The 15417-nt window shown below is 43.3% G+C and overlaps 1 protein-coding gene across 1 annotated transcript in view; it reads left to right on the top strand.

Moving 5' to 3' along the window:
- The window catches only part of tecta (tectorin alpha), a gene marked incomplete at its 3' end in the record, with an annotated part of 71832 nt that overhangs the window by 48076 nt on the left and 8339 nt on the right, over positions 1-15417 (top strand). Inside the window, exons 23-34 of the mRNA XM_080436132.1 lie at positions 383-582; positions 1305-1685; positions 2683-2969; positions 4335-4615; positions 5938-6048; positions 6813-7018; positions 7652-7815; positions 9003-9251; positions 10971-11133; positions 11425-11509; positions 12147-12266; positions 13276-13349. Coding sequence (XP_080292258.1) covers positions 383-582; positions 1305-1685; positions 2683-2969; positions 4335-4615; positions 5938-6048; positions 6813-7018; positions 7652-7815; positions 9003-9251; positions 10971-11133; positions 11425-11509; positions 12147-12266; positions 13276-13349 — 2321 coding nt within the window. The remainder of the gene's footprint in view (positions 1-382; positions 583-1304; positions 1686-2682; positions 2970-4334; positions 4616-5937; positions 6049-6812; positions 7019-7651; positions 7816-9002; positions 9252-10970; positions 11134-11424; positions 11510-12146; positions 12267-13275; positions 13350-15417) is intronic.

The raw sequence follows: 15417 nt of genomic DNA on the forward strand, positions 1-15417 counted from the left end.
TTTATTTTTGCAAGCCCCTTAATAGAGGTGGAGGACAAATTGTCCCTGCTACAGTTCAAGTGTTAATTCAGGTTGAGACCAGTTAAGAAAGTCATGTGGTTTTACAGATTTTCTCCACAAATCACACCTTAACATGGCTGTAAGAATTCTGCTTTCAATATTCCTATCCTTGTATCCCTCATTTCCTTTGTTTTTTCCCTACTATGTTGTATAAATGCAAATCCAATTGAAAGAACAAATGTGCACTTTGCTATCACGTTTATAAACAAAAATAATTTAGTAAACCAGTGAATTATCTACAGGCACAGTATAGAACCACGCAATGGTGCAGGGTTAACGTGATCATTAGCTTACAACTTTGTCAACTTTACTTGCTCTCCAGTCCAGAGCTGTCCACCCAACAGCCACTACTCCAGCTGTATGTCGGTGTGCCCACCCCAGTGCGCCCCCGCCCGCGGAGGGAGGGACTGCAACCTGGATTGTGTGGAGGGATGCCAGTGTGACCTTGGCTATGTCCTGAATGGCAAGAGCTGCATCCTCATTCAGAACTGTGGCTGCTACACCGACAACAAGTACTATGAGGTCAGTCTTCACGAGCTGTAATGAAATCAATGCATTGTACATTAAGTGCTCTGGATCAAACTTACGCAGCTGATGGAGGTTAAAGGTTAACCTACTGTATAAATCGGTTTGGCATATATATCGTCTGTCACAAACGTAACATGCAGACTTGCGAGGTGCATGGTTGCTCCAATCTGCACCAAACTTGGCCCAAACACTGTCTGTCATGACAATAGTCGCATCATAAAAACTACATTGGACACATATGGGGCACTACAGCAGTGTTACAGCAATGCATCACTTCAAATGTCCATAACTCTGTTTTCTCTGATCAGTTCAACATCGGGCTGGATTTTAAGGTTTTGAACATCTAGTTTTCAAAACTCACAAGCTCACAATTTTTTTTTTAAATAGCCGATACAAGCTCACAAGGCCACCTTGTGAGCTTGTATCGGCTATTTAAAAAAAATTACATTACCAGTTTTTTTTTTTTTTCTAAATTGATTAGAATTGATTTAGATTTTCTTTTACTTCTTTATATGTTCAAAACATTGTTAATTGGTGGGCTAGGACTCTCCAAAATCGGGATCGATATCGAACCCAAAAATCCAGCATCGATCTCAGGCTCTAATACCGGTAACTGAGGGAGATAAAGATATCCTACTGTTAAAATAAGCTCAGAACTGTTTTCAAAGCCCTGTTATTCTGTCCCTACAAACAACCTTCAATTCTCCTCCCATCAGCCGAAGCAGCTGTTTTGGAACACCGACTGCACCAAGCGCTGCCATTGCATCGGCCGCAACCTAGTCCAGTGCGACCCGCGGCGCTGCAAGGCAGATGAGGAGTGTGGCCTGCGCTTCGGCGTGAGGGGCTGCTTCAGTCCTCGCTCGCAACACTGCGTGGCCTCGGGCGGCGGCGTCTTCAGGACCTTCGACGGGGCGTCCCTGCGTCTTCCCGCCTCCTGTTCCTTTGTCCTGTCCACCAACTGTCACAAGCTGCCCGACCTCTCCTTCCAGCTTATCGCCAACTTCGACAAGTGGAGCTCGCCCAATCTCACCACCATCTCCCACATCTATCTCTACCTCAACGAGGAGAACATACTCGTCACTGGCAGCACTGTAAAGGTGAGAGCAAGGAGCTGTGGGCATTTGGCATGTTTTGAGAGGCATGACTAAAGGCTGCAGCATACTCAAAATGTCGACAACCATTTTTGGCATTATGCAGGGTTTGCTGAACCGAACAAAGCTTGAGGACAAAACTATTTTATACTCGCTATGCTCAGCTCTGTAATGTGAAAGTTAGGCCCACACAGTAGTCTGCCTACCAACAGTCACAGTGGCCTGAGCCACAGCTATTGTTTTTAATTTGAAAGATCACTGCAAGGATCATCTGATCAATCACACACACACACAGTGTTCGCATATCGCCGGTGTCTGGCTAGTTGGAAAATCTTGGAGGTGCTAATGACGTCATTTAATTCTTATTAACCTGCTGAAGCTGAGCAAAGTTTGTGTTCGGTTGGTGTATGCTGCAGCCTTCAGCCTTCAGCGGCACTATGTAACTTTGTTTTAATGTAATTGTGTCCAATCTGTATGGAGTATGTTAATACAATATAACTTATAGGCCTACAATTGGGGTGGTTGTATTTTGTCTCCCTGCTCTTCTATTGAGACATTTAGATCGTGTCAAAGGTCATGTCTCACCAAGACACAGGATCTGACACAAATTTTGACCTGATGGTCAAGATTCCATTTATCCCCTGAGCAAGCAGGCAGGCTGTATTAGCTCAATGGTAAAACTTTCAGCACTTGCACAGTAAACCGGGTTCAAATCCGGGTTAGAAGAGGAAAGTTACATAGTGCGGTTTTAATACACTATATATAATAATAATAATCCACACTGTTGGGAAACTCAAAGTACAAGCATTTGAATACTGTATTGTACCTTAATTATAACAGAGTTGTGTTTATCAGAGAATGTTTTTGGCTCATGATTACGTGTGTGCGTGTGTGTTTACATTTCCGCATTTGTGCTTGCATGTATCACAGCATGCATGGGTACATGGGTTTCATGTACGTGCGCGTCTGCACATCTCTCGCCCTCGTCTCATGTCCCCTATAGGTCAACGGCACGGCAGTGTCGGTGCCCATGGTCACGGGTCTGTTGACGCGTCTGTCGTCCTCGGAGGGCTTCCTGGTCATCGAGACGCCCCAGGACATTGTTATCCGCTACAACCGCTTCAACACGCTCAGCATCACCATGAGCCAGCGGCTTCAGAACAAGGTGTGTGGCCTCTGCGGGAATTACAACGGAGATCCCACCGACGATTACATCACCTCCAGGGGCAAGCCGGCTCTCAGTGCCCTGGAGCTGGCCCAGAGCTGGAAGACCAATGGAGTGCAGAACAGGTGAGCCTCAAGGCAAATTCGTACTTTATCGGACAACCTTGTCACTCAACTGAAAAACGTATGTTTGAAAATTATTTAACAATATTCATTATTGGACTGGTAAGAAAAGCACACCACATAATAATGTGCTAATAGTCCAAGCAGAAATGCAGAAGAAAATAAATAACAAGATAGGGTCCAATAACAGCATGGCTCGCATGTGGATCTCTGACATATCGATGATATGGAGTGTTGTAGGAAAAAGTAGCTCTTAAGGCCTCTCTACACCCCAGCCTGGCCATCGATAAGTGTCTCTGGCCAAAAGTCGGTTGTAGTATGTTCGATGTGTCGCTCACCAGCACGAGCCAGCTCAGTCGCCGTCGCCTGTTGATAACAGCGATAAGGGTAGCGATCTCTGTTTGGCTGTTTACCCTTAATTGAAATTTAACTTAAATGTGTGATAAAAGATTGTGGTAGACTGGACGTTGCGTGTATAATTTATGATTTTTCTTTTTTCTTTTTAAATAGGCCACTCCCACACACTTTGGAAGGCAATCATATAAAACATATGAGGCTACATATTTATCACATGACTCCAGAGATGGTCCAAAATCTGTATTTGAAGAAAATGATAAACAGTAGTTAGCCAGAACGCACGCACGCACGCACGCACGCACGCACGCACGCACGCACGCACGCACGCACGCACGCACGCACGCACGCACGCACGCACGCACGCACGCACGCACGCACGCACGCACGCACGCACGCACGCACGCACGCACGCACGCACGCAGACACGGACACGGACACACACATACACAGACACGGGCGAAAACATAGTCTTCGCCTCCCAGCCTCTTCTTCTTTCGGCTAATTTCCATCGGGGTCCCCACAGTGGATCATCAATTTCCATCTGGTTCTGTTTTCTGCCTCTTCCTCGATGACTCCTGCCTCCTGCATGTTTGTCTCTCACTGCATCCATAAACCTCCGCTTTGGGCTTCCTCTTCTACTCTTCCTGGCAGATCCATCTTCAGCATCCTTCCCCCAATGTACACCTCATCCCTCCTTTTCACATGCCCAAACCATCTCCTCCCGGCCTGACGAAGACAATAAATGAACACATCTAATATAAACTTTTCCACACGGTCACTTAACCATTCATTTACTTTTGTATTTATTGCTTTAGTACGTCTCCTATTGACAAATATTTGGGGTGTGCCTTTGATTGATTGATTGATTGATTGAATACTTTATTATCAGTTTGCAAAAGGTACAGAAGTACAGTTATTATACAATTAAAAATTATACTGGCATAGGAAGGTGAATTTTGATGTATTTGACTGTACTTTAACAGTTTGATATAATACTCATTATACCCATAGCTGTGACGAGACCCAGTACGTGGCGCTGGCCCAGTCTTGTGACAACACCGCCGTTCTGGACCTCCAGGGGGAAGGCGGCTGTCAGAAGTTGACCCAGATGAAGGGCTTCTTCCAGCCCTGCCATGGCCTGCTGGACCCCCGGCCCTTCTACGAGTCCTGTTACCTGGACGGCTGCTACAATCACCGCAAGGCCCAGGTCTGTGGCTCGCTGGCGGCGTACGCTGAGTCCTGTCGCTCCCTGGGCGTCCTCTCCACCAAGTGGATCACCCAGGAGAACTGCTGTAAGGGTCTCCAGACAATTACACGACACAAAAGAAGGCCTAGCAAGTTACAATACTATATATTGGTCAATGTCATACCATGCAGCCAGTAAAGTAACTACATTTACTCAAGTACTGTACTTAAGTACAATTTTGAGGTACTTTTACTTTACTGGAGTATTTCCAATTGTCTATACTTTGACTTCTACTCCACTACATCTCAGAGGCAAAATTGTACTTTTACTCCACTACAATTATTTGAAAACTTTAGTTTACTAGTTACTTTGCAGATATAAATTATTACATTATAAAACATACATTAACCACTTTAGCCCTATTTGAAAATAGCCGATCTACAAGCTCACAACGTGTCGCATCGCAACGCGTTGTGAGCTTGTAGATCTGCTATTTTCAAACACTTTAGTACTTTTGCTTTTGGTACTTTAAGTACATTTTGATACCAATACTGTTGTACCTTTACTCAAGTAAATTGTGAATTCCGGACTTTTACTTGTAACAGAGTACTTATTGATACTTTTACTTAAGTTAAACATTTGAGTACTTGTTCAACCACTGACAGCCACATGGGTAGATATTATAGTATATATAGTAAGGGCTCCATCTAGGGCAAATTAGGCGTTATTGCTTAGTATGTGCTTGGGTATTTTTAACCACTTTCAAACTGAAGTGCATATTTTGGGAATGTCATTATAGCCCAAAACAAAATCTGACATTTTCAAAACATTTCTAAAACGATCTACAAGATCTTCTATATTAAAGGAAAATGAGTAGTTGACTCCTTGGCATAATTTCTGCCTTTTATTTAGACAGAGGAAAGGACTCCTGCACACTATCTTCTTCACTTGCAAATAAACATATTTATTGTAAACGTGTTTTTGTACATATACCTTCATCGGGTTATCTGTAACCCAATTTGCAAGTGAAGACGATAGTGCTTTCTTCTGTATTAGTCGGCCCATGGTGTTCTCCGACGCACCTGTCGATTTGTAGGTATATTGCATTTAGACAGACAATAGGAAAGCAGAGACAGACATTGCATATGGGAGACACAGGAGACTGGCGGAAGGATTTTATTCTTGGCCAGGAAGGACCACAATTCTGGTCCCAGAATACACCATATATGGGCATGGTGTTTAGGTGTTTGTTTTTTTGCTTGTTCTGGGAATAACTACACACACAGTGTCATGGTTGATTGTGGAATGGAACTGAAAACATAGGGACGAAATTGCACACAGTGTTTTTTTATGTTTACCATTTCTCATTACGTAGAAGCTACATGGCTTTAGTGTGACAGCTAACATTGTGTGTGGACCTGTCTTTAGCAGAATGGATCTATGACCCCTGTGCAGGAGAGACCTGCAGAAACGTCACCTGTGAAGGGGACGACGGAGCGGACCTGTGTGGCTGCCCGGAGCTCCCCAGCGGTTCTTTGGGTGAGTGGTTGATGTGAGACAGAGGAGGCACAAAAATAATGCAGAACGATATACAGAAAGATTATGGTGGGGAGGTGTAACAGAGAGAAGGATAGGATAGAAGTTGTATTTATAACAGGCCAGTGAATTGCTATTATTTTATCCAATACATTTCAAGTTGTCAACGTGCAACGGTTAACTTCAGACCAAAGCTCAATCAGTGTGTGAGAGAGCTCAATTAGTGTGTGTGTGAGAGAGAGAGAGAGAGAGAGAGAGAGAGAGAGAGAGAGAGAGAGAGAGAGAGAGAGAGAGAGAGAGAGAGAGAGAGAGAGAAAGAGAGAGAGAGAGAGAGAGAGAGAGAGGGAGGGAGGGAGGGAGATTGTGTATGACGTTTGACCAGAGCTATATCAGTGAGAGAGAGAGGGGGAGGGAGGGAGAGAGCCTTTTTCACCCACGCAATAATGCATGCTGGGTACCGAAACCTGAACAAGGTGCTTGAAGTGATGCATTGTCAGCGCAATAACCCCTGCAACACTGGACAAGCTTATATAAAATAAGACAAAACACATTAAGATAAGTTACGTTCATCACACCAAAAAAAAACACAAATGAACGAGTCTTTGTTTATCAGGATCCAAAGCCGGTTGATTTATACTTTGTCGTACGACGCGCACCGAAATTAGCTGATCTACAAGCTCGAGCTTGTAGATCTGCTATTTTCAGCGAGCAACGCCATCATACGACAGTATAAATGAAGCATTAGTCATACTGTATTCCTCTCTCAGTTGGTGATGACGACATCATCCAGGCGGAGGTGATCTGTAAGCATTCCCAGATGGAGGTGTCCATCTCCAAGTGTAAACTCTTTCAGCTGGGCTTTGAGAGAGAGGACGTTCGGATCAATGACTTCCAGTGTGCCGGCATCGAGAGAGAGGACTACATCTCATTTCGAATCAACAACTCCAAGGGACACTGTGGCTCTATAGTGCAGGTGCTGTGAGAACCAATCATAGTTGACATGAGATAGGCTTTGTTTTAACAACATGAACCCTAGTGTCCCTATTTTGCAGTGGTGGAAAAAGTGCTTTACTTGAGTAAAAGTATAAAAGTATTGGTATCAAAATGTACTTATAGTACCAAAAGTAAAAGTACTAAAATGTTTGAAAATAGCAGATCTACAAGCTCACAATGCTTCGCAGCGCGACGCGTTGAGAGCTTGTAGATCGGCTATTTTCAAATAGCCTAGGTTTAAAATAGGGCTAAAGTGGTTAATGTATGTTTTATAATGTAATAATTTATATCTGCAAAGTAACTAGTAACTAAAGTTTTCAAATAATTGTAGTGGAGTAAAAGTACAATATTTGCCTTTGGGGTAGAAGGAAAAGTATAGACAATTGGAAATACTCGAGTAAAGTAAAAGTACCTCAAAATTGTACTTAAGTACAGTACTTGAGTAGTTAGTTACTTTTGGGCACATTTTTATAAATCATTTTTTTTTTAAAATCAAGAATAGCTCAGATATCCGATCTACAAGCTCCCAACACATTGTGATGCAACGTGTTGTGAGCTTGTAGATCTGCATTCGTTTTTTTTCTAAATGTGGCGGTCACTTCTTCTCTCATAGTCGAACGGGACGCACATCATGTACAAGAACACGGTGTGGATAGAGAGTGTGAACAACACAGGGAGCCTCATCACCCGAGACAAGTCCATCAACATAGAGTTCTCCTGCGCCTATGAGCTGGACCTCATGATCTCCTTGGAGACTGTCGTCAGGCCGATGCTCAGGTACAGATGGAAGACACGTCGCTCTAAAGGCTTCATTTATACTCTGTCACACGACATAGAAATGAATTGAACTGAAATTAGGGTTCCGTAAGGCAGTGGTTCTCAAACTATTTCATGTCAAGGACCCCCCAAATTGACACTTATTAGCCCGCAGACCCCCATTTGGAATGATATGCCACGAAGGGACCCCCATAAGAGAAGATTTTTACGGCTCTAGCAGTGATTCTCAACGATTTTAGTTTCAAGGACCCCCAGTTTGACATGCATTTGGCTACAGACCCCCATTTAATGTCATTTCTATCTCTGGGACCCCAATTTATATTGTAGAATCAATGTTAATGTTAATTTAACTCTGAGAGTGTACAAATGGAACCAAATGGACCCGTTAGGGTCCATTTGGTTCCATTTGTACACTCTCAGAGTTACAGACCCATAAGGGTCCATTTGGTTCCTCTCACAGAGTTTCAGACCCATTAGCGTCCATTTGGTTCCTAACTATCCATCATTTAGCTGGGGACCCCCTGGAACTCCCTCAAGGACCCCTGGGGGTCCCCGGACCCCACTTTGAGAACCACTGCCGTAAGGAACAAATCAGATGACAGGACGACAATATCAAATATACATACTGTAGGGTGCGTGCTAAAAGAAAACACATATCACAGTCTCTCAAGTTAAGAGACAACCCTCAGCACATATATGTAGCAGCAGATATAGAATATCACACATCACTGCTCACACACAACAACAAAGTATACATCAGGCAGAACCCATGTGGCTGGTAGTGGTAGTCAAGTCAAGCCGTATGGTAATAATAGATATAATAGAAGTGATTTATTAGCTAGTTGTTTTAAGATTAAAGAGTAGTTGAATTGGTCAAACTAGCAATAGAATACATTCATGTTCAGAAGCATCTTCCATAAAACTCGGAAGGTTAACCTAAAGCCTAAATATGTGATTTTGTCAACGGATTGTGTGTATATAGATTAGAACAGCAGGAACACAGGTTTAGAACAATAATACCAAAACATAATTATTTTACATATCGTGCGAATAGTTTTATGGAAAAGAACACTGTTGTGGGGGGAGGGGGCTCCTTTCATGCTGCTTGACAGATTGGATTTACACACATTTTCGTGAAATGTTTCTTTCTTTAATCCCTGCTTCCTCCTCCCACTCCCATCCTCCAGTGTGATTAACCTCACCCTGCCTACCCAGGAGGGCAACTTCATCACCAAGATGGCTCTGTATAAGAACTCCTCCTACCGCCAGCCGTACCGGGAAGGCGAGGTGGTGCTCAGCACGCGGGACGTCCTCTTCGTGGGGGTCTTTGTGGAGGGCGCAGACGAGGAACAGCTCATCCTCATAGTAAACATGTGCTGGGCCACCCCGTCCCGCCAAAGCAACGACCGCCTGCGCTACATCATCATAGAGAAAGGGTAGGCCAAATCAGTGGTTCTCAAACTTTTTCATGTCAAGGACCCGCAAAATTATTATGTATTTGGCCGTGGACCCCCATCTCAAAATATTGTTCTAGGGACCCCCAGAAGCAAAGATTTGAGTTAAAGATGTTGGCTTTAAAAATATATATATATATTCAAAGATTTGCACCAATTTTTCAAACATAGCAGATCTACAAGCTCATAGTGTGGCACTCGGGTCCGTGCTATGAGCTTGTATATCTGCTATTTTTTAATAGCTAAAGTATAAAATAATAGTTAAAGAGGTTAAAATGATTGTGATGCTATATTAACTACTTTTGCTCGGGACCCCCTGGTACCCCCCCAAGAACCAATGGGCTAAATGGTTGTAATGATTATATACTCTAGGTCATTCAAAGTCTGGTCAGATGATGTGGATGAGAGAAGTTCATAGGAAAATACAAGGTGATGTCTCAGTTATAGCAGCATAGAAGAAGAGCGATGCATCGGGAACACATTAAGTCTCAAACAAACGTCCAAGTTAACATGTTCTCATTTATTGAAAGACAAGCAGTCACATATATACATTGACAGAATTTGTGTTGGACAGCCCACCGAGGCGGTCTCGTATGGGTGTAGCTATTACACAAATAAATTATGTCAGGATGTGCTGTGGCTTTCCAGAGACCCAAATTGAGCAACGTCGTCAGGTTTTCACCACGGGTGCAAATGGCCTCCCGCACGGGGCGCTATAGCCTCCCCGATTTACAGGAAGTCTTGTAGATCATTTTTGTAGATAACTGTCATTTCTGCAAACATGTAAACAGTTCTAGGCTAGCGTTTTACCAAGAAACGTTAGGGTGACAAAGGGGACAGGAAATAAGGTTAAGAAGCACTGCACTGCACCATCCAGGACAGGTTGCACCCTAACATAAAGAAAGCCTATTACTTTTTCATTATGTCAGTGATGTGAAACTGCATACGAGGAGTTAGGTAAAGAAAGGTTAGGTAGAGGAAAGAGCATTGTATAATATTCACAACAATGGTGGACCACATGTTGCTTATGTGGAGATGATTGTCGACTGGTTTCCGTTCACAGCAATGGGCTGCAAAGACGTTATTTAATAGCATGACTCTGCAAGAGGTTAGCTGTCTATTAGAGGGTCTATTTGTGTGTCAGGAACTAGCCGCTGGACAGATCGGTGTCAATTTATGTGCACACTTGCCAGTTGGCTAGTCCACAGAAATACTTACACCAAGAAAGAGATTCAGAAAGAAATTCACAAACACACAGCATGTTTTATACTGTAATATTTCATTATTGTTTTTACAATGGAAGTCAATGAATGGGGCTTGGATCGGGCTGAAACCTTTTCCAAATTTGGAGTCATACATCATAGATGGCTCACATCTCGCCACATGAAGTCAGATTATTCACATTGAAGCCGTGCTGTTCCCTAGCTTTGGTCCAGAGCGTTAGCGAGTTCTCGCTAACGATCTGGACCAGAGCTAGCTGTTTCCATGTTGATCCCGAGATCCACATGATTACTGATCCTGATGATTGGTTTTTCTGATAGGTTGTAATGAGGCGAGGCCACTTTTCAAGAATCACTGGCTATGTACATAAAGCTGCAATTTATATACTGCTACTATTTATCAGAGATACATTTTGAAAATCACTGACGTAATGTATCAGATATTACAGATCTCTCCTTAACATCCGTGCCCTCCCTCTAGTTGTCCCAACATCAAGGACAGCACCATCGGTATGGCAGAGAACGGCATATCCCTCACCTGTCGCTTTCACGTCACCGTCTTCAAGTTCATTGGAGACTATGATGAGGTCCACCTTCACTGCGACGTGTCCCTGTGCGACTCAGACGCGACCACCTGTAAAGTGGTGAGCATCCCGCAGCGGGCCCGGTGGATAACCTGAAATAATCACGATGTCCCCGACTCCCCGGTTTAGATTCCAACTGGAGGCCTGTGTTGAATGTCTTTCCTCCTCTCTGTCTCTCTAGTCTACACTGTCCTGTCCAAATAAAAGCAAAACTGCCAACAGCAACACAATCTCAAAAGTGGAGAGCATCACTACAGTTTCCCTATACAAACACGTCTTTTGTGAAAGGAAAAAGTGTTGACATGCTGAAGTTTGCTACTCTGTATTGATCTATGCATTCTGTGTCCACAGAACTGTCCACACAATCGAAGGATGTACTCAGGAGATAGTGAACACCAAGAGCACATATTAACTGTGGGACCCATCAGAAGGAGCGGTAAGCATGAATCTTGGGCTTGTTTGCGTGTGTGCGTGCACGCACGTGTGTGTGTGTGTGTGTGTGTGTGTGTGTGTGTGTGTGTGTGTGTGTTTGTGTTTGTGTGTGTGTGTGTGTGTGTGTGTGTGCGTGTGTGTGTGTGTGTGCTGTTTGATATCTTGTTTAATGTTCTCACCAACCAGTTTACTGCAAGCTCTCCACATGTAACCATTAACCACTTAAGCACTAATACTTCATCAAATGATGAATAGCGAAAATAGCCGATCTATAAGCTCACAACACTAATTTCACTATATATTTAATTTTTGTATTCTTAATTTGTTGACATTTTTTTTTTAAACTTATAATAATGACATGCCCAAAATAGAGATGCCAGATTCAAGTGGTTATTTATTGAAAATCTATTTAGCTGACATTGTGCTATTGAGAGAGCTGTGAGTTTTAAAATACCATCTGGATTTGAACCCTGGTCTCCTGTGTAAACCAAAGATCCTACTGCTCATTCAATGGATAATCCCCACTGGGTCAAGGGAGGGATTTTAGGCTTTTTAGGCTACTATGAGGCAAAGCTCGTAGAGCGTGTAGACCCTGTCTGGCTTGAGAGACAGAGGCTAGATAACCCCTGGTGTCTCCACAGCGTCTAACTGGTGTGAGGTGAATAATGGTGGCTGTGAGCAGGTCTGCAGCAGCAAGATAACAGGGCCTGTCTGCAGCTGTGTGACCGGAATGCTGCAAAGGGATCGGAAAAGCTGCCGAGGTGAACATACGCACACGCACGCACGCGCACGCGCACGCGCACGCACACACACGCACACGCACGCACACACACACACACACACACACACACCCCTATACCAGTTTTTGTTCTTCTATCCAGGTGGGGACTCACCCATGTATTACCACATGTAGTATCATGTATCAACTGTAGTACCCTGTAGTACCAAAGAGAAGAATTAACAGACACTAGACTAGACCATACCCGTCCGGGGATATGAGCACCCAAAGTATGATTTTGGGGACGCACATGATTTGGCAACCCGGTCGCCAGCGACCACAAACGTGCATCCGCACGTACATGGCTGCGCGTGTACGTGGCTGCGCGTGTACGTGGCTGCGCGTGTACTGGCTGCGCATACATGCGCACTTGGCCACGCATGCGCAGTAACGTTGAGCCGTAGAGTTAAACAGAGGTTCGGGAAAAAGGCTATTAAACGGCTCGAATTTGGGTAAAGTCAAAAACGGGCGTCGGTGTTCCGTGCTCATGCTGATGGTCAATGGCTGTGTGCAAATACAGATCAATTGCTCCAGGCACTGAGGAGAAGCGGGCAGAAGAGTTTTTGGGGACGCACGCACGCACACACAGAGCCACAGAGCTTTGTAGAATTATAGGATGATGACACTTATATTTCTTTCACTGAATTATAACTGCACTGAATTCAAAAATCTTGATGAATGGCCTTTGCATGGTGGCAGCATCCTCATGGCTTCCAATACTTATGAGTGGGAGACTTTCGCCCTAGCTCCCAAAGAGCTAGAATCAGGGCACCCACTCCAACAAGGTTAATTTACCCACACAGTGACACATCATTGACATGATGTGCAAATAAGCCCCCAGCAAGCTACCACCCAGCAGCTGCCCATGTCGTCCATACCTAAATCCACCACTGCATGCCATTTAGAAAAAAGGACAAGAAAGACATTACATATGCATTACCTTTATCTGAGTTTTCTTGTCTTTTTTCCCCCTTTTTTTCTTCCTTTCACAGCTGTGAGCTCAAGCAGTAGCCTAAGACCCTTAGTTCTTCCTATGACTGCCAGCACTGTGATGTCCCTGCTCTTGGTTCACACACACATTGGTCTCCTCTCCTAACCTCCTGAGAACACAGGGCGAGAAGAAAAGGTAAAAAAAAAAAAAAAAAAGAAAGAAAGAAAAAGAGAAGAAAAGATCTGAAGAAGTGTTGGAGAAGCACAAAATCTTGAAAAGCTTGAACGAGCCAATTGACCAGTTTTCTGCTAGTCAATCAAGAGAATGTTGTTCCTGCACCAGCACAGATGTTACTGACATGTCACTGAATGTAGGCATGGTTCACTTTCAGTTTGGCGGATTGTGATAACATTGTGCTATGTCTGATTTATACTTAGTTGTGCGCTGGTGTCATGCACCAAAGATAGCTGATCTACAAGCTCATAACGCATTGCATCGCAATGCATTGAAAGCTTGGAGGGGGAAGGAACTGGTTGGAATAACGCTTTCCTTCCACGCGCTACGTCCAGCCGGGGAAACTCCCCCCTGTCAGGTGATAAGAAGTGGCTTGCTAGCTCCTCATGCATTGAAGGTCTCCCCAGGCTGGCAGAGGGAGATTAGCGCCCAGGATTACATAGGCAATTGGCACTGGGTGAAAAAATGGGTCACAAAATCGTGGGATAAAAATGTAAAGAAAATAAAATTAAGCTTGTAGATCTGCTTTTCAAAGTGCGACACCGACACGCAACTAATTATAAATCAGGCTTTAGTTGTGCTCACCAGATGGAATGATAAAAGTCACCAATGTCACATGTTATTCCCTTTATTTTCAACAGCACATGTACCTCTGTTGTTCATTGATTAAAAAATGACAAGATGCTTCAAGGCTTATGATGCGACTTAAAGGGATATTTCACTTTCAAAAAAACTTTTGGTCATTCTATCGTCTACTCAGGCTTTTGTGAGCCCCCCAGACCGTTTTTAAGTTGCTTGATTCAGTATTTAGATATTTGATATTCATTTTATCAGACACGCCCCCTTCCTATACAAACCCATTATAACTTCAAACTCCATTTTTAACATGATAGATTCGTCAAAAACACCCGTCCTTGGTTCTGGTGACTCACCCTGCCCTCCTAATACGCGAGGGGGCCGTGTTTTTTCGATAACCTTTTTCATTTATTTTTAATTCTTTTTTGGGAAAATGGAAAAAATTAAATACATTAAGCAAATATAATTAAATAAATGAAAAAAGTTATCAAAAAAACACGGCCCCCTCGCGTATTAGGAGGGCAGGGTGAGTCACCAGAACCAAGGACGGGTGTTTTTGATGAATCTAAAAATTGAGTTTGAAGTTATAATGGGTTTGTATAGGAAGGGGGCGTGTCTGATAAAATGAATAACAAATATCTAAATACTAAATCAAGCAACTTAAAAACGGTCTGGGGGGCTCACAAAAGCCTGAGTAGACGATAAAATGACCAAAGGTTTTTTTGAAAGTGAAAACCCCTTTAACTTGTCAAATGTACAGAACTTTTTTCTTATTCACTCTTGTCCTCCGGACATTAAGCAAATACACCTTTGGAGGCATGTTTAATTCATAAAGTGAATAAACAGTGAACATAGTGGCATCTATGACTCCTCAGAATGGGCACAAACATGATACACACGGTAAGTGGGTGAATGAGGACTATATTTAATCACAATTCTGATAAGATCTTATTTGCTAAAGTCAATTCACCCTACTGTCTGCTTGACTAGCAGACAGCAGGTCCACTGCTTGGCTTGAATCAGAGTGTTTGCCTGTTCCATTTTGTGTGTGACTCCCAGAACAACAAATTACAGACATTCTAATTAAAACAACAACATTTACGACAACTTTGGGAGACAAAGGGGGAATGGATCATAGAGTAAATACACTCCAAAATGTAGTTTTTGCAGACAGGATAGTGTATACACTTTGCGATGGCATGGATTATTACATTTATTTTGGATGTCCAGGTTGATTCTGTGAATGAAAGAAAGTTACTATTTATGTGTGAAAACATTGTTTAGTCCCTGTGGGTGTGACCCATGTAGAATAGAGCTCAGGAGATGTTTCCACTGTAAGATATGACATCACCGTTGTCCCTCTGCCAGAATTAACCAAATACACTGACTCAGA

This window comes from Gymnoscopelus braueri (assembly GCF_963280865.1).
Source record: "Gymnoscopelus braueri genome assembly, chromosome: 8".
NCBI classification, from domain to species: Eukaryota; Metazoa; Chordata; class Actinopteri; order Myctophiformes; family Myctophidae; genus Gymnoscopelus; species Gymnoscopelus braueri.